This window comes from Gopherus evgoodei, chromosome 20, assembly GCF_007399415.2.
Source record: "Gopherus evgoodei ecotype Sinaloan lineage chromosome 20, rGopEvg1_v1.p, whole genome shotgun sequence".
NCBI classification, from domain to species: domain Eukaryota; kingdom Metazoa; phylum Chordata; order Testudines; family Testudinidae; genus Gopherus; species Gopherus evgoodei.
This window is the reverse complement of record NC_044341.1, coordinates 6,989,246-7,013,181: the sequence shown is the minus strand read 5'-3', so window position 1 is coordinate 7,013,181 and position 23,936 is coordinate 6,989,246. Positions and strand designations below refer to the sequence as shown.

Genomic DNA, 23,936 nt, shown 5'->3' with positions numbered 1-23,936 from the left:
ATTTGTGAATGCAGCTATTAGTACTCCTGAAACTGAGTGTCTGGGTGATTACTCATGAACTAGCAGCAGTGAGAAGTCAGTTGTCTTGCTGAGCCAATGAAATGCAAGCCAATCCAAAGTCAGGGTGCTTACACTGGCAATAGCTATTAGGGTGCTCTTTTGTAAATTCTCTAGAGAGTCGGTAATAAACTAATATAATCCTTCCTGATTACCTCCCACATCACACAAACTGTGGTGTTCTGTTGTGGCTAGGAGATTAGAGTTCAAGCTCTGCAGGAAGAAACTTTGTTTTGCTACTTTCCCATCAGTCAGTGACCTAGACCATGACTACATGGTGGTGTCCCAACCTTTGCACTCATAACAAGTGCAGCACAGCTGTGCTTCTGGGGAAGGAGTCTAATTTATTTATGTAAACATTACTAAGCGGTTTTCAAACTTTTTAGGCTTTGTCCCCCTTTTGAAATGTAGTCTACTGCATGTCCCCATCTGACATAGCACACACCCTCTCCTGCCTATCATGTGCCCTTCCCAGTTTCTGCCTTCCATTTAGCAACAGCTTCTAGAAGTTTTAACGGAGGTCAGTCAGGGGGTGGAGGTGGCATTCCCTACTTGAGCTGCTTGGCATCGCTGTCCCAAGCCACCTGGTGTCCCCGCTCACTCCTGAACCTTCTTCCACACTCCCACAGGGGGTGCTGCCCCTAGAGTTTGAAAATCTCTGTACTAAATAAAATACATCTGCCACTATGGGATTTTTCTTACGTACCCCCTGACAAGAGCTCATGTACCCCTAGGGGTACACATACCCCCATTTGAAAACTATTGTAAACTGAATAGCATTCCCAGGAAGCCTGTGAATATTCATGTATTGTTGTGATTCATGCAGAGCCACTGCTGGGGCTCAGGGTCTACAGACTCTAATTTCCTGTGCCTATTCCCTCCAGGGTACTGAGGTCAAGGCAATAACTTATTCAGCAATGCAGATCCATGAAGAAGAGACTCCAGAAGTGTTTGTCATCATTGACATATAAAATGAGAAGAGAACTGCTGAAAGGAGTGAATACTTGTCATTGCTGGCAAAGGTCCCACACAGACTCTGTCATCTGTCTGGAAATAATGGAAAAATTGGCTATAAATGTATTGTAATACTTGGAGCCAATAAGATGCTCCATCAGCTGGGAGGAGGAATCACAGGGAACAGCCATCTATGATTTTACTCTTGAGGATGGTGAACCAGGCTAGGAACTGCAACTCTAGAAAGGAGAGCTAGGTTTCTCTGGTGAGAAGAAAGGGATTTATAGGGAGTGTCTCAGTAGCACTAGATACTTTATATCGTGGTTTTTGTTTGTTTGTTTTTAAAGGCCAGCATTGGTACTGGGTTCCTTTTTAACGTAGGTGGGGGAAATCAAAAGGGGGTAATTATTAATTTTTGCTAGCCAAAAATATATTTTATTGAGATAGCAGGAGGGTGAGAAGACTACATTGTAACAGATCTGCATGCTTTTGCCTTCTTTTAAAGAAACTACCTCTCCTCTATTTTGCGCTGCTATGATACAGATTTTCATTTGCTCATTCCCAAGTGGCATCTCTGTTTCACTTTATTTAAAGCCTCTGAGGGTATGTCTACACAGGAAAGTAAAACCCATGGCTGGGCCATGCCAGCCGACTCAGACTCTGGGTGTGGAGCTGTTTCACTGCTGTGTAGACTTTCAGGCTGGTGCCCAGGCTCTGGGACCCTCCAGCCTCACAGGGTCCCAGAGCTTGGACCCCAGCTGAAGCCTGGAAGTCTATGCAGCAGTGAAGCAGCCCTGCGACCCTGAGTTGGCTGGCACAGGTCAGCCACAGTGACTAGTTGGGATGTAGACCTACCCTACTCTGCTGCTAGTCTGGTCTAATTAATAAGTTTTAACATGGTGTATCCTTTTTGACATGTCTGTGTTAAAATGACAAGATGCCACTAGGTGGTGCTGGATCTCTATAAAATACTAGTGTAATGAAGCATGTGTCTATGTGAGCGTGTAGTATAGTACTAATGTTTCCTCCTGCCGTTCCCACAAGTAGAGCCTGCATTTAGCATTTCTGGTGTAGAAGGGAGCCTACCAGGATCTGTATGTCCCAGAATAATTAGAACTTGGAATACGAAGGGCACGTCTCTCCTGTTCCAGTGATGGCAGTCAATAAACTAGCTGCTGCTGCTTTTGTAAGACAAGACCGTAGAAACAGTACAGAACATTCCTCCACTATCGGACAATGCATTGTAATGCAGGAGGCAAACTCTGACTGAACACCTTTCCTGCAGAGAAGTGTGTGTAAACGTCATCTTTCTTCATTGTGCTACACAGTTCTGAGCCCTTGCGTGTAAACAGTGTGGAAGATTCATTTGCCTTTCTTTAAATGGGAAGGTATATTTTGGGTTGGCCTTTACCAGCAAGGGATGGTTGTGGGTATGGTAGTAGGGAGGAGAAAAAGAATAATTACAGCACGTGGAGTTTTTTGGAGGGCAGGCCTCAGTAAATTATATTTGCAGCAACTCTGCCAGAGCTGTGTGAAAGGGGTTTTAGGGTAAACTAGAACTGGGACCTATATCTTTCACAGTAGTGTACAAGTCATCTATGCAAGTGATGGTCCTTTGCTGTTTGAACATTACTGCATATAGGGATCCATGCAGGACAATGGTCATCTTTTCAGAATGACAGCTTATGAGCTCTCCTTTATTATCAGCATAAGGACTGGGACCTTTGAAAAGGGAAGGAGCAAATCACAGACAGGTATCAGAGACAGCTGCAGAAGAGATGTTACTAAGTTTGGCTCAGTATAGCATGTTCAGAACTAAGGTGACCAGACAGCAAGTGTGAAAAATTGGGATGGGGGTTGGTGGTAATAGTTGGGGCTTTGGCTTATATAGGCGACTATCAGGACTGTCCCTATAAAATTGGGACATTGTCACCCTAATGAATCCCACTGCCCACTACCTCAAAAAGAAAGTGTCTATCACTAAAACTAGGAAAGGTTAATATTGTGTTCAGTATCCTTCCCTTGTTCCATTGTATTTTGAGAAAACAATTACAAAGTGTAGAAAGGGCTACTCACTTCACGCAGCTTTCTTTTAAAATGTTTCACTTAAGACTGACTTAAAGGGAGGAATGGGTTTTCTTACAATCATGTTCCTGTGCATGTGTCCATTTAAAAATCTCTCATTTAGTTTATGTATAGTGCAAAATAAAGTTGACCTAATTGTGCAGGTGTTATAACAGTCTGAGAGCAGCATCTCCTAGAGGTGAGACAGAGTGGTATTGTTAGTTTTGTAGGTGGAGAAGGGAAAATGTCACCACCAGTTTCCTTCCCTCTCCCTCCAGTTGACCCTCTGCAACTGTTACACATGGGCAATGACATATTGGCTAAACTGCCCAGGTTGTTGCAAGATGTACAGTTGTGTTGGCTGCCCACTGCTGCCCTCCACCCCAGAGCTGGCTGCAGAGCTGTCCTGTTTGTCTGGGAAGGGTGGGGTTGTGCATGTGTGAGCCTGACAACTAGTTGAGCTGATGATCATGAGTGGGGTGGGTATGTAATACAACGTATGATGGAGGGGTGGGGAGCAAGCCAGGGCTGTGAGGGAAGCTGGGCCTCAGCTGGACACTACTAGGCCAATGCTGGCTGGTGGGGTGGAGCCAGAGAGTGGGTTGGTCAGGAGGGTTTATAGCATAAGAGTGGAACCAGAAGACACACCTGTCTGAGGGCCAGGGCCTGAACAGGGACAGTCTCCCACCCAAGCCAGCCCCTGTCCCTCCCTCATGGCAACTCATCACCCCATTGGGCAAAAACGGTCTGCCGACTTGTTCAGCCAGTAGCAGCGCGGAGTTGACATGGGGCCAGCGGGAAGCGCTGGAGCTTTGTTTGCCCCACAGAGCTGTTTGAGAGCCGGGTCAGGTCCCACCCACGCAAGGCAGCTCATCAGGAAGGAGTTCTATTGGACCAAGTGGCTGTCGATCAGATTAATCTAGTTAGGCCAACTTCCCATTGGCTGTCAAGCGGCTGTATTCAGCCAATGGTGCTTCGAGTTGGGATTCTGTCAGGAGAGCAACCCCAGGCGGGTCAGGTTCAGTGCCTGAAGGAGTTTCAGGTGGGGCTGGATGTGGCACATGGGATCGATTTTTGGCATGAGGGGCCTAGCGTGGCCCACACTGTGGGGAAAGCTCAAGGGGCAGTGGCAGTGAGGGCATGAGCAGAAGGCCCTGTTGGGGGGGCCCCTCCTGAGGGGGCAGGGTGGCAAGGGCTGGCTCGTGATGGGGCTAGAGGTGAGAACGGGGGAGGTGGGGTGAGGCCACTGGTGCTGGAACAATTTGTATAGTGCGTGGGGGTGCGGTGGGGTTGGGGGTGTGTGTGCTGAAAGCCATTGAACAATACGAATCCCTCCTATGATGGAAATCAAAGCCGGGGGTGCAGCCTCACCTATAGGTGCTGGAACGAGGGGTGCTATCGCTGTCTGACAGTATTTGGGGGGGGGCCTACTGGCCCTGTAACTAGACAGCGGCCAGTGCCGCTGTGAAGGGCGGTGGGCTAAGCAGAGGGAAGGAGAGAGGGCTCTTGCTGTAAGAAGGGGAGGGTGTCCTAAGAGGAGGCTGCTGGATTTCTCCTACAATACAAAGCGCTACCTGTGAGAGGCACAGAGTGGGTGGTGCTTGACCTCAAGGTGGTAGGGGGAATCGGTATGTTTTAAATTTAAATCATGGGGGGGGGGGAATAATGTTCTCTGTGGAGAAAATGTGAAATGTTAGGTATTTTATTTTTTTTCTAAACATGGGTGGGCACTAGGTGGAACCATCTCCTGAAAAAGTTGAAACTGCTGCCTCTTGCAATCATTCAGCCAGCCCCTGAATGAGAGAACTGGCACTCCCTGGCATCTGTATGGGCCCACCTCACTGCTAAAGTTGAAATGGATTTCCTGTGGAATGGGTCTGCTTGCAAATATGGAAACAAAGGCTCTCCCTCACTACCATATGGGCACCCTCCGCAAATATCTTTTTCGGTGTATTTTGGGGTTCCTGAACAACATCCCTGGAGTGAAAGCCTCAGTGTGTGTCTGTATGTGGTTTTAAAAAAAAATGCAGCACAGCCAATAGCAGTACAAGCTTCTTCCATGAGCCCGGATGATCGCTTAGGCCTATTCCATGGGGACCATCCTAAGGAATGGAGAAGACAGTTCAGCTTCTGTTCCCATTCAGTCTTTTTAGACTGCTGAAACTATCAACCTGATTGTCAATTCTGATATTTTCCTATGACATGGACACATTTTTGCCAACAACTGGACTGAGCCTCCTTTCTCAAACTCCAAAGGTGTGTGTGTGTGTTTTTTTTTTTTTGTTTGTTTGTTTTTGGGTCACACCCAACCCATCCTGGCTTTGAAAAAAATCTATACTCTGAAAACATTATTACATTTTAAAATTTTTTGGGAGGGGTGGAAAGTGCTGACCTCATAGGTGCATATGTGGCTCCCCTGCAGATTAAGGGCTTGTGCTTATGGGTGAAATTTGACATTTGTTTTATCTTTTTAATATTGTAGAACCATCTTTTTCCCATTTATTCATAATGCCAAATTTATTAAAATACATTTGAAAGGAATTCAAATATGTATACAGTACAATATAGCAATTTAATTTTTTTAAATATTTTTAGTGCTTGTAAAGAATTGAAAGCTATGAAAAATCACTTTTAAAATAAAAGTTGATTTTACTAATGACATGACTACATGTTTCGTTTTGTTAAATACATATTTACATCTACAATCTGGTAGTTAAAAATGAGTAAACTTTTAAAAAATAGTTTTAGATGCAAAAGGAATGCTCTATTTAAAAAAATAATAATAATAATAAAGTTTCCTGCTCAGACTAGAGAAAGCATAATGTGTCTACAAACATAAATAGGTGTCTCACTTTTTTATTTTGGGGCATACTTTTGATTGTATTGCTTATTTATTTATTTATTTTTAAATATATACATTACCTTTTGGGAAGGCTACATCTTTGAAAAGAGCATCGTTCATGCATTTACAGATACTATAGGTTTGATTAATAGATTTCAGCTTGCGCAGAATGCTTTTGTCTGCTTTCTCATACATTAAATCAAGTGTAACTCCATACTCATCACAGATACTACTAGATCCTCCTCTGTTTCAGGGCATAATGGAAAACATGTCCTCTGAGGCCCCACTCATCCATGAAGTAACTCCATTTACTTACTGCAATGAAATTACCCCATTGACTAATTTGGATCCTTATTTCAAAGCTGCCTACTCATTTACTCTGAGCAACCTCACATGCTTTGTCTGTCTGTCCGTCTCTCTCTCTTCCCTTTATTCACTTATCTTACACTGGTCTTCTCTACCCCTCCATAAAATCTAGCCACTTTTGGTATTTGATGATAGTTTTTTAAAATACGCATAAATGTGGTCTATATTACACTATGTGTTGGTAGCACAGGAGCTGCTGCACCCTTGCTGAACAATGGATAAGAAATTTGCTAATGTAGGTAAGAACCACATTTGCAGCTCCTTGGGTTCAGAACAGCCTTATCTGTCTTTTCACCTCAACTTCAGATATTTTCAAGTCTCTTCTGGAAGTATAGCTCCATTGTTGATCCCTGATAAATTTATTTTTTCCTCTTTCTGTGCAACTTCCATTTAACTATAAAATATTTTTGAGAGTATGTAAACAATACTATATAAATATTGTAATAATGCAAAAAAATTCTTTGCTTTTAGGAGGTGTGACACTTGCTGGGTAAAACTTTGGACTTTGGTAGGTAAGAAACAAACCAATTTATATTTGAAATGCTTGTTTAAAGTATATAGGCCTTAATGAATGGACATGCCAAAAACTAGTTTGAATTCTACGTGCACTCATATTCTAAAGGCTTGCCTATACTACAGGTTATGTAAGTATAACTTATGTTGCTCAGGGGTGTGAATAAGCCTCCCTACCCCAAGAGTGGTGTAAGTTACCACTGTCCACACTCGCACTTAAGTCAGTGTATGTTGGTGGGAGCAGCTCTCCCCTGTTGGCATAGAGTGTCTTCACCAGATGTGCTACAGTGGTGCAGCTGCAGCCTTCTAGTGTAGATTAGCTTTTAGACTGTCTGAAGGCCTGTTCAGCCCCTTGAAATTCAGCAATCTCATGTCTATTGCAGCTGGAGGCTGAGAGTAGTCGTGCCCCATAGGGGCAATTCACTGCCTGATGATAACCACAGCACAAGTAGGCTCTGGCTACACTCCATCTCTGTCCTGACATTTCCTACACTCGGGGCTATAAGGAAATAGTGGCAGAGCTGTTCTGGGGCAGGCAGGGTGTAATTCTCTAAAGGCCATTTCTGCCAGGTTTGCTGTCACTTTAGGTCACTGGAGCAGTGCGAAGGGGACTGGGATACAGGAGAGAATCAGGCCCATTGTTGCTACTTAGTCTATAGCCTCCTATTTCAAAGCTTGTTCAAGAACCTTTTGTTTACCTTTAACTCATGAAAGTCATTTGTTCTCCTGGGAGAAACCCAGTTTCTAGTTCTCTGTGGGAGAGAGCTGTGGCTTCTCTTCATAAGGCTGACATTCTCCACTCATGAGCCTCCCATTCGCCACTGCCAGTGTTTAGTGTTCCTTTTTTGCATTTTGTAGCAGTTATCACTAAGAAGTCAGTGTTTCTAGGATCTAAAGGTTTTGCTGAGTCCACATAAGAACGTATGTTTGAGCATTCTACAAAGATGGTTCTTAAGGATTAAAAAGACAGATCCAGGACCAGGGAAAGTTGCCTTTCACACAGCTCACCAACGTAGACTAGGGGCTCAATTCTGTATTGCCATTCACCTTGTGTAGTCCAAATCAAATTCTCAGTGTGATCTGTATTTGTTTACCAAAAAAAGTTCTAAAATTAGTTAATGAATTGTATTTTTAAATTTGTATGTTTTTAGCCCTCAGTCTCAATTGTCACTATACTTAATATACTGTGGTTTTTTTGTTACACACTGAAAACAGGAAATACTTCCAAATATGCTTGAAGGATTTATGTCACAAGTCCAATTGAAAATAAGACTTCTGTTCCCAAATCGTAGGTGCCTGAAAATCTCCCCTATCATGCCTAACCAATCCCCTTGAGCAGTTTTAATGCAAGTCCTGAACACATTTGTTAAATAAATAAATAAATAAACCCTTTGTGAAGATTGCACTTCTAATATTAGTCTTATTTCAAAGCAACTCTGTTTATAGGTAGTCTAAATTAAAAAGCCTCAGCAGTGTGAATCATGTTGTTCATTTGAAGATGCAAACGCATTCCATCCAAATGCAGGTTACTGAACAGAACAGCTAGTCTATATAGATATTCTTTAAAATGCTTTTTCTTGTAACTAGTAAAAGGTAACATCTTTTGAGAACACGCTACTCTAAAACATTAGTCAGATTATAATTACATTTTATATTTGTAGTAATTTACAAGTAAGTTTCATAAGTGTACATGTTGGCTAAATACAGTATTTACAGAAAATATTTAACTACTGGCTTTAAGTGTTTTCATAGTAACTGATTCAGTAGTTCTTGCTTTGATGCAGCTGGCAGAACATTAAACCTATTAAGAGAGACCTTTTAGATTACTGGAACATCTTAAACAACTTTGTTCTAACAAAGGCTTTGAAATAAAGGAAGGAAACCCAGTTCCCGCTTCCATTCAAACAGGAAATTTGAGGTGGTCTTTGGTTTACCATAAAATAAGTCATTAATAGCTCTCCAGATATTCGTTGTTTCTGGCCAATTTTCAGGGATCTTTACATTGTAGCAAAAAAACGTAGCTGGGAAAAAGTTCCTATGTCCAAAACTATGTGCACATTAGATTGTAGGCCTTATTTTGCTCCCACGCAGTATTGTTAAAAGATCTATTAATGATTAAGTAGATCATTGTATCTTAATTGGCAAGACATAGTAAGTCAGTGATGAGAAGAGCACTAGTAGATTTCACTTGAAATACAACTATCTAAGATTTGGTTTCACTTTCTTCGGTCTCATCTGTGCTATCATCAACTTGTTGGATGACAAATTTATCAGGTTCATCCTCCATCTCTACATCTGATCTATGCTCTTCATCCAAGTGCCACTCAGAAATTTTGTTTCCTAGAGAGATAGGAAGAGGATGTTCTGCATCTAAGTCATCATGAATTCTGTCAATACCTGCTTCAACTAGACATTCGTTACATAGTCTGTAGCGCCTTGTTCCTTGTTGAACCACATGTCCTGTTAGGTCGGTGACATGATTCTTACATTTTCTGCAGATAAGTTTACCAGCTTGATGTATCTAGAGATTTAAAATGGAAGATATCAGCTTTCATCCAAAGAAGGGTTAATATAACTTTATTTTCTTTGAGAAAACATCTACAGTAATTTTCATAACCTGAGAAATGCATTAGATCACCCTAAAAATAAGGGGATTATAAGCACAAGACTTCTAGAGCAAGAACCAACAGATCTGCACTGATTTATTTAATAAAGTCTCTAGTACAAATACACTGGATCATTAACTATCTTTGATTAATTTTCATTTTGTAGTTTTAGAACACTCCATCTGCACAATAAATAAAGTATCCGCTTATCAGAAGGGGAAAAGCTTTCTTTCTACCCAGAGCTGTTTATGCAGTAAAAGGCACACATAAGACAGAATGCTCTGCATCTGTGGTACAACTATCTTTTTATTCAAACTGGAAACCAAGTTACTAACTGGTTGCAGGTATTCACAGGGGCATGCTGTATCTGTGCACCAAGACCAAGATGGGATAATTGAAAAAAGTAATGGAAATGCCACACTATTATTTCAGCACTTCAAACCTGATTTACTTACATTTTTCAGTTCTTAAGTAGATTAAAAGCTAGTTTTTGTTATCTACTACTAATTTGTGGCTACTTTGTTCACTACCACAACTCAATATGTCATTTGAAGACCATTTTTTTCTAAATTGTACCTGTTGTGCTTTTTATATAGCCCTTTCTTTTAAATGCTGCTTAAGGTTTTTTAGACAATGTTATATTATACAGTTAGTTATTTCTAAATCAGTTACTTTACATGTCAAAGGCAACTGTCTTCGCAGAAGAATAAGTCCACAAGTTTTGAGACCGAAGTCCTATTTGTGCACATAACAGGTGCAGCACATGGAGCTACCGTGCAAGTTTCTTTTCACTGTACCAAAAGACCTCATCCATCTTAACATTTAGGGACAAGAGAGAAGTTTAGTCTCTATGGTCTCTCTACCACAAAAGCCATGGTTATGCTACCACCCAAGGTGCTAATTTTAATGATAAATTTGAGGGTTAGTGTTGTGATGTAGACACTTGTCTAGTTCCTAAATTGACCGGTGAGTCTGCTAAATTATTTTATATAGGGCACTTTCTAGGGGTGGGAGGGATAGCTCAATAGTTTGAGCATTGGCCTGCTGAAACTAGGATTGGGAGTTCAATCCTGGAGGGGGCCACTTAGGGATCTGGGGCAAAAATCAGTTCTTGATCCTGCTAGTGAAGGCAGGGGCCTGGACTCAATGATAGGGCCACTCAGGGGGCCTGGGGCAAAGCAATTTCAGGAGCCCCTTCCATAAAAAAAAAGTTGCAATACTATAGAATACTATATTCTCATGGGGGGGGGGGCCCTGCACGGCCCAGGGCAAATTGCCCCCCTCCCCCCTCCCAGGGAAGCCCTGGGAAAAATAAACATTTAAAAACCTTCCACATCTCAGCAGAAACCCACTTTTGAGAGAACTTCTTTTCAAGTCACCTTTACAAGGTATCACTGGTTCTCAGCATCAGCTAGTGCTAAAAGGCACTAAAGCTCACCAAAAGGGTTGGACAAATATTTTCCATCAACTTTTTTTGAATCAAAAACTAGATTTTTAAAAAAGCAGAAAAAAATCACAATGTCTGCTTTCCTTCAAAATCTTCTGTGGTTTTTTTAAATTGAAAAGCTGAAATTAGTCTGGCAAAACCTAAACAGGGTTTGGGGTTTCAGAAGTATGTGGCCAAATATTTGCTGCTTGCTGTGTTTGTTTAAAGAAACAATAAAAAAATCTGCTTCTAAAAAAAAATCCAAAAAACTTTTAAACCACTTCAGCTTGTGACCTAAGCCCCTCTAGTCAAAGATTTTTTCATGTTTCTGATACTCTGCTGGCTTCGTTGACTCATCTCTGTCTCCATAACTTTGGGTTAATATAGCTTAAAACATAAGAACAGCCATACTGGGTCAGACCAAAGGTCCATACAGCCCAGTATCTTATCTACTGACAGTGGTCAATGCCAAGTGCCCCAGAGGGAGTGAACCTAACACTTAACGATCAAGTGATCTCTCTCCTGCCATCCATCTCCACCCTCTGACAAACAGAGGCTAGGGACACCATTCCTTACCCATCCTGGCTAACAGCCATTAATGGACTTAACCTCCATGAATGTATCTGTTTCCTAGAGACTGGCTCCACGGGATCCCTCACAAACTGGAGACGGTTACTGTGGGTTTGTCTGTAGTATAGCTTATGTACATACTCCACAAACTGAGCATTTGCGCGTGTTCCAGAATCTGGGATGAGCCTATGTTGTGAAAACTGAAATAGCACATGCATGTGAATAGACACAGGGTGCTAAAATTAAATTAACCCAAGGGTTCTCAAACTGGGCATCAGGACCCCTCAGGGGGTCATGAGGTTCTTATTGGGGGTTGCGAGCTGTCAGCCTCCACCTCAAACCCTGCTTTGCCTCCAGCATTTAACAATAGTGTTAAATATATAAAAAAGTGTTTTTAATTTATAAGGGGAGGTCACACTCAGAGATTTGCTATGTGAAAGGGTCACCAGTACAAAAGTTTGAGAACCATTGAATTAACCCCTGTGGAGCCTCGGGGAATGCAGGGGAGGAGGAGTCTCCCTTAGTAGGGTTGGGAAAGAGGTAGGTGGTGTAGGATATTGCTCTTCTCATGTGATCCCTCCCCCCGAAAAAGATAACAGCTTGGCTTTTTGTGTTTAATAACTGTCTGCAAGCCTCAAACTGCTGAATGAGCTTTAGGGTAGGGAAGGCTGTGCCTCCCCAAACAGCCTGGCCCTGCCCCCTATCCAACCCCCACCCACTTCCTGCCCCCTGACTGCCCTTTTCAGAATCCCTGACCCATCCTGCTCCTTGTCCCTTCACTGCCCCCCCAAGACCCCACCCTCCACTAACTCCCCCTGTTCTGTCCCCTGACTGCCCCAACTCCTATCCCTCCTCGCTGAGTCCTGACAGACCCCTGGAATGCCCACAATCCAACCCCTGTCCCCTGACCACCCCCCAGAACCTCTGCCCCCTCCCTGTGTTCTGACTGTCCCTGGGACTCCCTGCCCCTTACCACCCCTCCCCAATCCCCTGCCATGCTGCTTACCCTCGCCTCTCCCCTTTCCTGGAGCCTCAGCGTGCCGCATCCAGGAGCGGCCCTGGACAGCACTGCAGCGGCGTGACTCCAACAGGGCCCCGGAGCTCGCAGCCCCGCCCCTTTACCACACGGCTCTGAGCGGGGCAGAGCTCAGGCCCTGCCCGAGCCACACCACTTTAGCTTTGCCCAGGGCCACTCCTGTTTGCAGCATGCTGAGGCGCTGGGGGAGGCGGGGCCAGGACCAGAGCATTCTCTTGGGGGCCCCTGCAGGGCCCGGGGTGTGGGGCAAATTGCTCCACTTGCTCTGCCCCCCCGCCCCCGCCAGCCCTGCTCAATGGCCTTTCAGGGTCCCTTCCAGTTCCATGAGATAAATAAATATGGAAATATACCTATCTCTGGGGCTGGTTCTGGTTAATAAACTGCTGTTGCCAACATAAATTTCATTTTTTGAGAAAACCAGTCTTTAGGCAAATGACATACTGTTTGGAAATGGCTACGTAGGTGCTCTAATCTTGTGAATTTTTTCCCACATGCCTCACACGGATAAGGTCGTTCCCCTGTGTGACATCGAAGATGCTGCTTCATGTCCGCTCTCCGTTTCACTGTATGGGTGCAGAAGGGGCACTTGAATCTCATCTTAGGTAGATCATCTGTTACAGAGAAAATCCTGTTTGTTAGGTAAACATCAATAGCCTCTTCCTTAGACACAGATTAATTGAAGCAATGTTAGCTTTTCCTATAATCTGTCACCTGAGAGAAAAGAACCCAAACCCCCACCGCAACCCTCCTCCTCTCCTCTCCCAGTTCATAATTTTTCCAACTTAATAAAAAGTCAGATATTTGGTGAACTGATTTAGATAGTGGATTCTGTCCTAGACAGACTGCCCCTAAACTAGGTTATTTGCATCCATACAGAAGGTGCCTTAACATGCATAGGTTTTCAGATGCTTGCATATTGGATTCTTGCTTCAGATAATGTTTTGGAAACCAGATGAATATTTGTTTAATTTTAAATAAATACATCATTCCAAGGCTCAAGGTGACAATGTAATTTATACAAAAAATACAATTAGATCTCAGCAGCATTAAAATAAATTCCACAGAATTCTGCCAGCCACTTGTTCCTCAAGAAAGCATATTCTAAGCCTTTCCAAAAATCCCCTTAAACAGAGGTCTTTTGAAGTATATCCAGAACATCATCAAATTCAGACTATTTTGGACCAAATGTGGGGAAGCAAGTTAAGTCTTCACCCTCACAGAGAAAACATTTCTTCTCTTTTATAAGGGGAGGGGTGTAGCTAAAGTGCCTTTGATGACCACAGCAGTTGCAGTATGGCAGGGAGAGAGAGGCAATCCCTCAGGTAGTAAGTAGGCTGGTACCAGTTAGAACTTACTGAATTTTTTTCAGATGAGTAGTTTGTCAAAAAATTTAGTTTCAGTCAACCTGAAATTAACATATTTGACATGAATTCACCAAATAGTTCCTGGGGGTTGGAAGAAAGATTATCATAACTTTTACCCCAGTGGCAAGAGCTCTCTTGACATGTGAGGCAGAGAGGGATTTGAATGTGAGTCTCCCACATGGAGAGGGGATCTGCCTGACATTTAAGACAGAAGCAGCTAAATGGCTAATGTGGTGCTTCTCACTTGGAGTAATGGCAATCCATGCCAATTCAGGAAAAGGCTAAACCCAAGAATCCAGTCTGGATCTTACTTGTGATGGTGCACCATGCTACTACTAAACTATACTAAGCCATTTTCTAATTTCCTTTAGGCACAGCTGTAACTCAGATCTAAGCAGATTTAAGCCTGTCACAGCCATCTTACAGCCACAGCAGTTAATATGGACTTTTAGTCATAAAGGACCCCATTGGTTTAAAAAACAACAACTTGTTTTGTTTCCCCTTAAAATCTGTGAATGTTTTCAGTATTGTACACACGAATATACAGAACTCTTCTCTTCCCTCTCCCATTGGGTATTCCTTATTTTACTAATGTTTAAGACATTTTCTGCAGTGTAACTCCTTGAGGAACACTTCTGAACCTTCAATGGTTTCAGTAGCATTTGCCATCAGAATTATTGAAAAGCACAAATTACTGTGAATTGCAAAATTTCTTAAATATATGCAATATGAATGAATATAGACTTCAAATGTTTAATAGTAAATATTTCATTTTGCAGAGCGTGGATCATCAATAATGCAATTCTAGCTTAGTGCAAATTTCTGTTAATTTCTTTGGTCACACTGATTGCTTTCTTATACTGTACTTATCTCTACTGTTAATTGCATACAGTAAACCTCCTTGAACCCAATCCTGCAAACACTTATGCAACTGAACAGTATCGCTGAAGTCAATAAGATTACTCATGTGTAAGTATACGAAGGATCTAGGTCTAATAACTTAAATGCACAAGCTATTACTGTAGCATCTAGTGGTACCAAGGTTGGGATTCCATTGCGCTATAGGTACATTAGCATGAAAGACTGCAAGCTCTTCGGGGCAAGAACTATCTAAATAAACAAAACAGCTAAACCCCCAGGCTGGGGGAGAGGGGAAGGACAGAGAGAGATGATGTAGTTTACCTGAGATGTCATGGCAGATCAGTGGTAGAACCAGATCCTCAGCCTGGTATAAAATGTCTCATAGCTCCATTGAAGTCACACCAGCTGAGGATCTAGCTCAAATCTTCTGGCTCGGAGTCTAGATGCCCACCCACTAGACTATATTGCTTCTCTCTCCTTATTCCTTAGGTGTTATATTGAATTAAGAAAGTATAATGAAGCTTAAAGTTTGGGCATATACACAGGATTGTGTCGTTCCAAGGTTTTGCAGACAGCCAGAATCTTTTCCAAGAAAACCCTGAGAAAGGTCTGAAGACAAACACCTTATAAACTTATATCTTCTCTTACCTTCATTCCAACCACTCATTACACCTAGAATAGTGGGCGTAGAAGTATACAGTTCATCTGCTTTTAAATCCATAAATACAGGGGAAGTTCTTGAAAGTTCTTGTCCCAGCTGAGCAACAGACCATTTCTTTGGTATCACCTTTGATTCTTGATCACATCGGTACCCAGTATGAGCAGTGTTATTCTCTGTGTCAAACTGAATTTGCTCTTTGGATTGGGAAATGTGATTAGTCTCTGAAGCACTGCAACTTCCCCTGGCCTCATCAGGTTTGTTTGATATATATTTCAGAAAGTCAAGGGACTGTGACAGTCCTAGACGTCTTTGGCGCTTTTTCACTGAGCCAAGCTTTTGGCCTCTTTTGGATAATTGTGTTTCTTGCTGTTGGACATTCATTTGTGAAGATGAGTGGTTCCTGTTATTGGTCCAGGAATTTTCATTCACCATGCCTACCTTTTGATCTGGAATTACATGAGAACCAATGGGGTTGCTTTTAACTTTCCTCCTTGACCTATAAAAAGGTGAGCGGTCAAATCTACTGTTGACCCTTTTGGCTGAAATGGTGAAGTAGTGATCCTTCTCTTTTTCATTAATCTCCAGTGAGGATTTAATGAATGTCTTACATACACTAAGAATATCTGTCATCTGCAGATAACTAGCAGCTGACATTACTTCGATCACATTTTGACCAGTGAGAGACAGTTTTCCTGAATATACAAAGTCCAGAATAACTGTGAAGGTATCAGGAGAGAAGACCTCAAAAGTAGCTGTGGTTGGCTGACTAGTCTCTTTTGAGCTTTGGGAAAGGAGCATTTTGAAATAACCACTACTGGCAAACAGCACATTTCGATGTGCTTTGAAGACTTTCCCCTCAACCAGGATACAGCAGTCACAGAATAAGTCTTGCTTGCGCTGCTCATTCAGTTGCTGCAGGAGATGAAACTGATGGGAAGATATCTCCATTCCAAAAAAGAAGGTAAACAAGAAGCGTTGCTCTACAAAAAAGAATAAATTACAATCTTAACATGCTACATGTAAACAAAAGTTGCTGAACAATTTCAAAAACATTTTTCTTTAATAAAAGGATCAGCCCGCGTTAGCACAAGGGAGAGAGAAGGGAGACTATTGTGACAGAGCGGATAAGATGCCTCAGTTGGATGCTCCAGGTCAGTGCATTTATATCCTAAAACTGAGCAAAACTCAATGAAACCTTTCAAAGACCCGTTACAGATTCAGCAGCGGGAAAGAGCCGCCACCCTTTTAACAGATATATAGTGTTCCTGCCTGAGATAAGGTCCCCGGGCTACCTTTGTCCACCATTGCAGCCTCTGCACGGGAGGACCAGGACCGCGGAGGGAAGCCAGTGCCTCCTGCACAAATCTCAGCGGACACAGAAAGGACGGCATTGGCGGAGGACGCTGTCAATCACCCTTACGCCAAGTCTGATTTGGCCCCTCGAGCACTGGGAGCCAGGGATGCCCGAGGGCGGGAGAGGTTGGTGCGGGCGGGCTCCCGATACGAGAAATCCCAGCTCAAGGCAGCAGCTGTCGCCTGGCTGGCTCCTAAGCGGGCAAAGCATCCCTGCCCGGGATCAGGCCCCCGCGCCAGGCGGCTTGGGAGGGGGCTGCCCCATCCCGGAGCTGGAGCTCCAGCTCCACCGCCAGCAGCCGCCCTTGTGCGACTCCGCCTGGGACCCGCCATGGCCCGAGCAGCCCCTGCCTGGGCTCCAGCCTCCTGCATTTCACACGCGTGTCTCCTTCGCCCTTCGCAGCGGCCTCGCCGCCTCTCGAGCTCCCGCTTCCCACCAGCCCTTTGTTGCCATCCCCGGCCCGTTCCAGCAGCGCCCGGGCTACAAATGGCGCCCGCTTAGGTCTCCCTGCGAGCGCCGCTCGCTCGGGGCTGAAGCTCGGCTCCGGAGAGCGGCTGGCTCCGGATCCCAGCCCGCTTCGGGTCCGCAGAGCCAGCCGCTGTCCCGGCCTTCGGCTCGGTCCGGGCTGGGGCCATTTCAGCCCCCAACGCCCAGTCCGCCCGGCTGCGGAGCCGCCACTTACCGGCGGCGGCTGCTGGGGAGCTGGAGGTGGGTTTGCGATTCCCCGGACTCCAGGCTGAGGCTCTTTGTCACTTGAACGCAATCTGCGGGGCCCGCACGCGACAGAAACAAAAGGTATTTGCTGACGTGGGCGTTGGTCAGAGACGCCCGAGGGCTGGGGACACAATTAAAGGGGCAACGCGCCGATTGCAGGCACAACCCAGCAGCTTCCGCTGTTTGCTCAGCTTGAGCTCACCTTGCTCTGCGCTGTTTTTCTCTCCTCGCATCCGCAATCTCCCCAAGAAGCCTAGTTCACTATTGCCCGCAATAAACTGAGCGCGGTCATTGCTTAGCAGTGTGAAAAGGTCAGCTATCCAGGGGTTTCTTGGGTTGCGAGAGTGTACGGGTCGAATACAGGTTTTTCTAGTTCTCATTTTTGTAAAGGAGGAAGCCTTACATTCAACTGCGGGGCATGTGAAACCAGTAGCAGAACTAAAGCGGAAGGAGGAGGTCGCTTCTCCCTCTTCGTCCCAAAAGCATTTAGCTGCAGCCTTAATTGTCAAGTCAAGGTATTGGTGGGTAGGGTGACCAGATGTCCCCATTTTATGGGGACAGTCCCGATTTTTGAGTCTTTTTCTTATAGGCTCCTATTACACCCCCTCCCCGATTTTTCACATTTGCTGTCTGGTCACCCTATTGGTGGGGTGTCCCCTATTCATCAGCTAACAGGATCATGACGGAAGGCTGCTGTCAACCCCCTTTCAGTATTTGTATTTTTAGTGGAACAAGATGGCTTGAGATGGACGTTATGTGGTTTGTGTCTTTGTCCTCCCACTCCTTTACGGGGCTCTTCCAGGCTCATAAAGGGCTCCCTGCCCCCATCTTATCCCCAAATTAAAAAAATCCAAGTAAAACAGTACTTGATGTAAGGATATGCCTTCTTACTTTGTATTTCATGCATCACTATTTGCATAGTAAAAGATAGTGCTAGTTTGATTTTGGGTATTTCTTTTTAAAAAAACAATACTGGAAACAGTTCTTAGACAAGTAATATGGTATAAAAGCCTCTGCTTATTAGCATAACAATTAGTATGGACAATTGGCTTGCATTCACTATACAAAATAATGACCTAAAATTCTTAATGGAGGAAATTCTTAAGGGGGAGGGAAGAGATTGTACTCAAACACAATTTAGTAGATGAGTTTTGGAAGTTTCAGGTTCACAGCTGTACACTTCTTGCTAGAATTATAAAAAGGTCATTTTCATTCTGTCCATAATTTTGGTTTAGCAAATGGATACTCAGATCATGTGGCCCTGTAGTAGTAGTTCTCTGCCCGTCTTCCTTGGTCATTCCTGAGATATTTTATATATATTAAGAAATTGACACCTGATCCCCTTTTAAATGCTTCATCTCAGCTGGAATCCCTATAATCTGTTACAGTTTGTTTGAAAGGTATTTAAGTACTGTCCCGACAACTGTCTTTTAGATCGTTTTGTTTATAAACAACGAAAGACACACAAAATAAACTATTTGGGGACTGGATGTATAATTTACATTTCTTTTTAAAACTGTCAAATCACACATCTGCCTCCCACTGTATGTAGAACAAAATCATGCAATGTGTTACTGTTGTCTGTCACCAGTAGTCCACTGAAGCCACATGGTTTTAGTTACCTTATTTTGTTGTACCCCAATTTAGTCTTCAAACTCATTACACATATTAAATAAACCCACAGTCCATCACTTAACTTCTCTGATGCTTATTTGTGGCCTTGTCTGGATTAGGAGAAAAAGGTACCCCCCTTCTCAAATTAAGTTTCTTAATTGAGCAAGTTTAAATCAATTGAAAATCCCACTTAATACCAACATAGATACAGTCTAAAACCTTTATAGTGATTTTTGCAGGTCAAGATAGAGCCTAAATATTAAAACCTATATTCATATTATGCGGAAAGGTGCTAATGGCTACCTGTGGAGGAGTCTTGGGTCCATAGCCCATCTCAGACCTCCCTGAAGCTAATGGGTGTGCCAAGCATTTTCAAGCTCAAAAGGAGGAGAATAGCTACAGGATTTGGGGCTAATTTGTGTAGAGTGCTAACCCTAATTCCAAATGCAGGATCTAGGTGAGGATATGAGCTGCAGCTAGTGTTAGAGACAAAAAGCCAGACAGGACAAGGAGTTGCAAGTATGACCCTGAATGGAAGCAAAGGGACATGGTTTCTTGGAGACAGTATTAACTGAAATGGCAGACTTGGGGATTTCTGAGAAAAGAAACTGCCTGCTGTGGTTTGTTAGTGCGTTCAGGGAAACAAGACATTATGTACCTTTTTTGCAAAAATAATATTACACTAAGACTTGTATCTGGCTCATATCACGAACTTCTCATTCTAAAACAACTCTGCAAGTCCCTGCCCTTTTCCATTCTTGACAAGTCTGGATGCGCTTCCTGACCCGTGTCCGGCTCACCCATTGGCTCTGGCATTTGGCTTCTGATCCCTGGCTCTGCCCCTCAGCTCTGCTCTTGCCTCTTCCCCTACATGTCCCGTGGCACTGAGTCTTGACTCCAACTTGGCTCCATTCTAACCTCCAGGCCTGGCTACCCCCATAGCTCTGACCATTAGGCATGACAGCCCATGTCCCGGTCATGTCCTTGACAGGAAAGGAAGTTAATTCAACACTTGTGAGCAGCCTTCTCAAGGTGTTTAGGGGTGCAGGAAGTCAGCTGACTTATCTGTGGTCTGGCAGAGTACCAAGAAGAGAGTATTACAATCAGTTGATTTCGCCAGATAGGACTGTTCAATACAAAAAGTAACCTATGAAGCCAGCAGAGTATCAGCCTCATTTCCATTAAAATTCCCTCAGCCAGGGTTGTGGGTTTTTTTTTTTCTGGGCATAAAGAGAGGAGGCTTCTGGAGAAGAGTTGTAGGACATTACTACCTAACATGCAAAGAAAGTGATTAGAAGCAAAAGGTTTTCATGAGAGGAGATGTTTAAAAAAATAGGACCATTTACATTTAGAAAAGGAACAGAGGGAACATGATAAACTATGTAAAATGATGAATGATAAAGAATGTCAGGCACTTCTGTATACCCTGTTTTGCAGTACAAAAATATGTGAACAATAAATCAAATTAAAAAGGCAAATATAAAACTGATACTTTAAAATACAAAACATGTTTACCTGTTGAAATCACTGCCTCAAGATAGTCTCATAGCTTAATAAAATTTTCAAAATGGATTAAACATGAGTAATAAAAAACATCAGGTTACATTAGCTAGGATAAATGTACAAAACTGTAGAAACCATTGTGCGTCAGGACATTGCCAGCCACTAACTGCCTAGCGGTGGGAAAAAATTTGCCTCATGTGAGCAGGTTGCTCCATAACTGCCCATTACAAGGGTTTTGTACTTTCTTCTGAAGCAGCTGCTATCGACCACTCTTAGAAATAGATAAGTGTCCTCCTAATCAAATATCCTGACTCAGACCAGCATTTCTATGCTCTAAAAAGAGAAACCCCACATACCCAATAGACCAGTAGTTTTCAAACTTTTTTCTGGCAACCGAGTTGAAGAAAATTGTTGATGCCCGCAACCCAACGGAGCTGGGGATGAGGGATTTGGGAGGGGCTCTGCGTTGGGGCAGGGGTGGAGGAGAGGGTCAGGGCATTGGGATGGGGATTCAGGCTCTGGGGTGGGGTTGGGGATGAGGGGCTGGGGTGCAGGAAGGGGCTCCAGGTTTGGGGGGGCCTCAGGATGGGGCAGGGGATTGGGGTATGTAGTTACATCAGGCAGCTCCTGGTCAGCGATGGCACTAAGGCAGGCTTCCTGCCTATCCTGGCACTGCAGACCACACTGAGTCTCAGAAGCGGCCAGAAGCAGGTCAGGCTTCTAGGCAGAGGCACGCAAGCGGCTCTGCATGGCTCTTGCCCGGAGGCACCTCCCCCCGCTCTCCAGCTTCCATTGGCCGGGCCGGTGCCACATGGTCCCACTGCCTATGAGCTGGACCTGCTGCTGGCTGCTTCCGAGGTGCAGCATGGTGTCAAAATAGGTAGGGACTTTTAACGGCCAGGTCTGCGGTGCTGAATAGAGCCACTGTGACCCAGTACTGGGTTGCGACCCACAGTTTGAAAACCACTGCAATAGGCTACACACTAGGTGTCATCCTCAGCAGATGTAGCCCAGGTTATATGCGTGATCCCAAAGCCTTCTCCTGCTGTGATCGCTCAATATTCTGGCACAGTGGAATTTATTACTACCTGGAATTTATTGTGGCTGACTACTGATTGAACAGTTTTCCCTCTGACCTGTAAATCAGGTTTCTGTTAGCAAATTACTAAATGAACTGCTCTCTGAAGCTATTCAGTCTCTCTATACACATTCCTTTGTTAGGTCTGAAAGTTTGTAAAACGTTGCATGACCAACCTGAACTAAGTTTTAATTGTAGTGTATTATGAGTTCTGGCAGAAATGGAAGAACTCTGCTTGGATTTCTTGCCTCTGCCAGCCACTACAGGAGTTTTGTCAAGGTGGAAAACTTCAAAAGTTTTCTGTGCAGTTTCAGAGCAAACCCCTTGTGCAAATTTCTGCGTGAAAAGGAACATAAAACAAATTTTGACAGGTGATAGCAGGGGGAAATCTGGAATAATTAAAATTCAAATCTGCTATTAGAGCCCCAAAGCAATCTCCTTTCACTTCCCTGTTTTATCTGAGCCCACCTCTGGTCATCCCATTCTTCCATATGAAAAAGAATGGACAAGACTTTCTCTGCAGACAGTTAACACTGTTTCTGAGGCAGACAAAGGTAAAAGAGGGTATTCCTCTCCCTAGAAGATGAGCATGCTACTCCTGGACTGCTCTCGGCCTCTGCCAGTGTAGAAATTTAGGACCCAGACTATGATCTCCAGGAAGGCACTGCCCGGGTTTTCATTTAACATTCCCGCTAGCCATCAACATCCCAAAAAGAAAATGATGCTCTCTCAGGTAATGCAGATATTAAGATTATGCATCTTTACATAAGTGGATTTCAAGTAGTGCTTTTTAAAAATGTAAATGGGTAGAGAGGTTACAATAGTACACATTTGTAATGTTGCTGTAGTTAATCCAGACATCAGGCAAGCATGCTTATTGATATAGTGCAAAAAGATAGTAAACTGCAGGTTGTATCAGAGAAAAATTCAGTCAAGGAAGATTTATGGAAAACAGAAAGTTAGGGCATAATCCTGCACCCACTGAAATAAATGATAATACCAGTAATTTCCATGAGGGCAGGATGGAACTTTTAATAATTATGTCCAATTATCTTTAAATTATTTCTGTCCAAGATAAGACTGTAGAAAAGCACATTAGTAGCAGGCATGTGTTTGTTTCACGTTTGCAGTGTTGGTTAACTCACTATATCAGAGAGTAAAAGTGGCTTATTTTTTTCTCAGCAGCATTCTCTGGTTGGCACTAATCACCTCTTGTATTCTAATTGCAGACAAAGTAACCAATTGTATGTATAGTTTTCAGTGTATACTGTTCACTGAGAAAGCTCAGAAAAAGAAGGCCACAAGGTTCTCCTGGTGACTGAATGACTTTGGGAACAGTAAGTACGTGGGGATCCTTTTACCTTAAACTCACCAGTTCAAATTGAGTACAGATCACTATAGACAAAAATATTCAGTGGCTTAGATTAAAATTAGTTGGTATTAGTTCAGTTTCTAATTACCAGGTGTACAGGTTAGTTAGCTGTGACACCATTGTTGATAATGTAATGAGGGGACAAGGAAGGAACTAGCATGAAGGCTAAAACAACCCTTTTCACCCCAAAGGTGTTTCCTTTACAGTAGTTTTGGGAAGCTTGAACTGCTATTGATAGTGCTGTACCTGTTCTAATAACTAACAAATCTGAGTCACGGTTAACAAGGCAATATCTTTTATTGGACACATTTCTGTTGGTGAGAGTGACAAGTTTTTGAGCAACACAGAGCTGTTGTTCAGGTCAGAGCTCTGTGTGGCTTGAAAGACTGTCTCTCTCACCAACGTAAATTGGTCCAATAAAAGATATTACTTCACTCCCCTTGTCTCTCTAAATATCCTGGGACTGACTCAGCTACACTACATACAATTCTCAGTCATGTCAGTTTGGCACTTTTGAGAAGTACAAAAATTCATTACTTTAAAAAATTGCTTTCCTTCGGTAGTTAACAAAAGACTGAGTGTATTTTGACGGGAAGAATGAGTATTCCCGATTTTTAGAGTGAATAAGACATTTAGCAGTATCAATTAATGATTTATGTCACATATCACTTGATTTGTGATGCATTGACTAGAAGTTATACCCATTTGTTTATTTTCTGGGGAAAAGTTTTCCTGAAGGAACGGTCTGCTACTGTTTTTTTTTTCTTATTAGAAGAAGTTTTACAAAAAAGTGCTTTTCCAGATATGTGCTATCACATCTAAAATATTTTATATACAATATTTCGGAAAACTTTTCCTGGCTTCTCTAAAATTGATATCAAGAAATTATTAAATTCCATGGAAGGGCACCCTCATTTCTGTATTTTAAAGATTGTTTATGTTCTATACTGGGTTACCTTGTTATATTTAGCTGTCACCAGG

General features: G+C 43.2%; 2 protein-coding genes across 8 annotated transcripts in view; one reads left to right on the top strand and one right to left on the bottom strand.

The window, feature by feature from the left end:
• The window catches only part of ZBTB8OS (zinc finger and BTB domain containing 8 opposite strand), a 71,718-nt gene that overhangs the window by 9,633 nt on the left and 38,149 nt on the right, over window positions 1-23,936 (top strand). For 2 of the 5 annotated variants that reach the window (XM_030539186.1, XM_030539185.1), the window contains exon 6: window positions 6,755-6,795. In XM_030539186.1, the coding sequence (XP_030395046.1) occupies window positions 6,755-6,795 (41 nt within the window). Of the gene's footprint in view, window positions 1-941; window positions 5,101-6,754; window positions 6,796-22,812; window positions 22,922-23,936 lie in introns of those variants that run through there. The other 3 variants (XM_030539183.1, XM_030539182.1, XM_030539184.1) reach the window with 3 other exon arrangements.
• Window positions 8,428-23,936, bottom strand: part of LOC115637679 (zinc finger and BTB domain-containing protein 8A-like) — a 41,129-nt gene continuing 25,620 nt past the window's right edge. Inside the window, exons 1-4 of one of the 3 annotated variants that reach the window (XM_030539172.1) lie at window positions 17,357-17,921; window positions 15,308-16,300; window positions 12,876-13,045; window positions 8,428-9,317 (exon numbers count right to left, since the gene is read on the bottom strand). In XM_030539172.1, the coding sequence (XP_030395032.1) occupies window positions 9,000-9,317; window positions 12,876-13,045; window positions 15,308-16,268 (1,449 nt within the window). In that variant the 5' untranslated portion in view covers window positions 16,269-16,300; window positions 17,357-17,921 and the 3' untranslated portion in view covers window positions 8,428-8,999. Of the gene's footprint in view, window positions 9,318-12,875; window positions 13,046-15,307; window positions 16,301-17,356; window positions 17,922-23,936 lie in introns of those variants that run through there. The other 2 variants (XM_030539174.1, XM_030539173.1) reach the window with 2 other exon arrangements.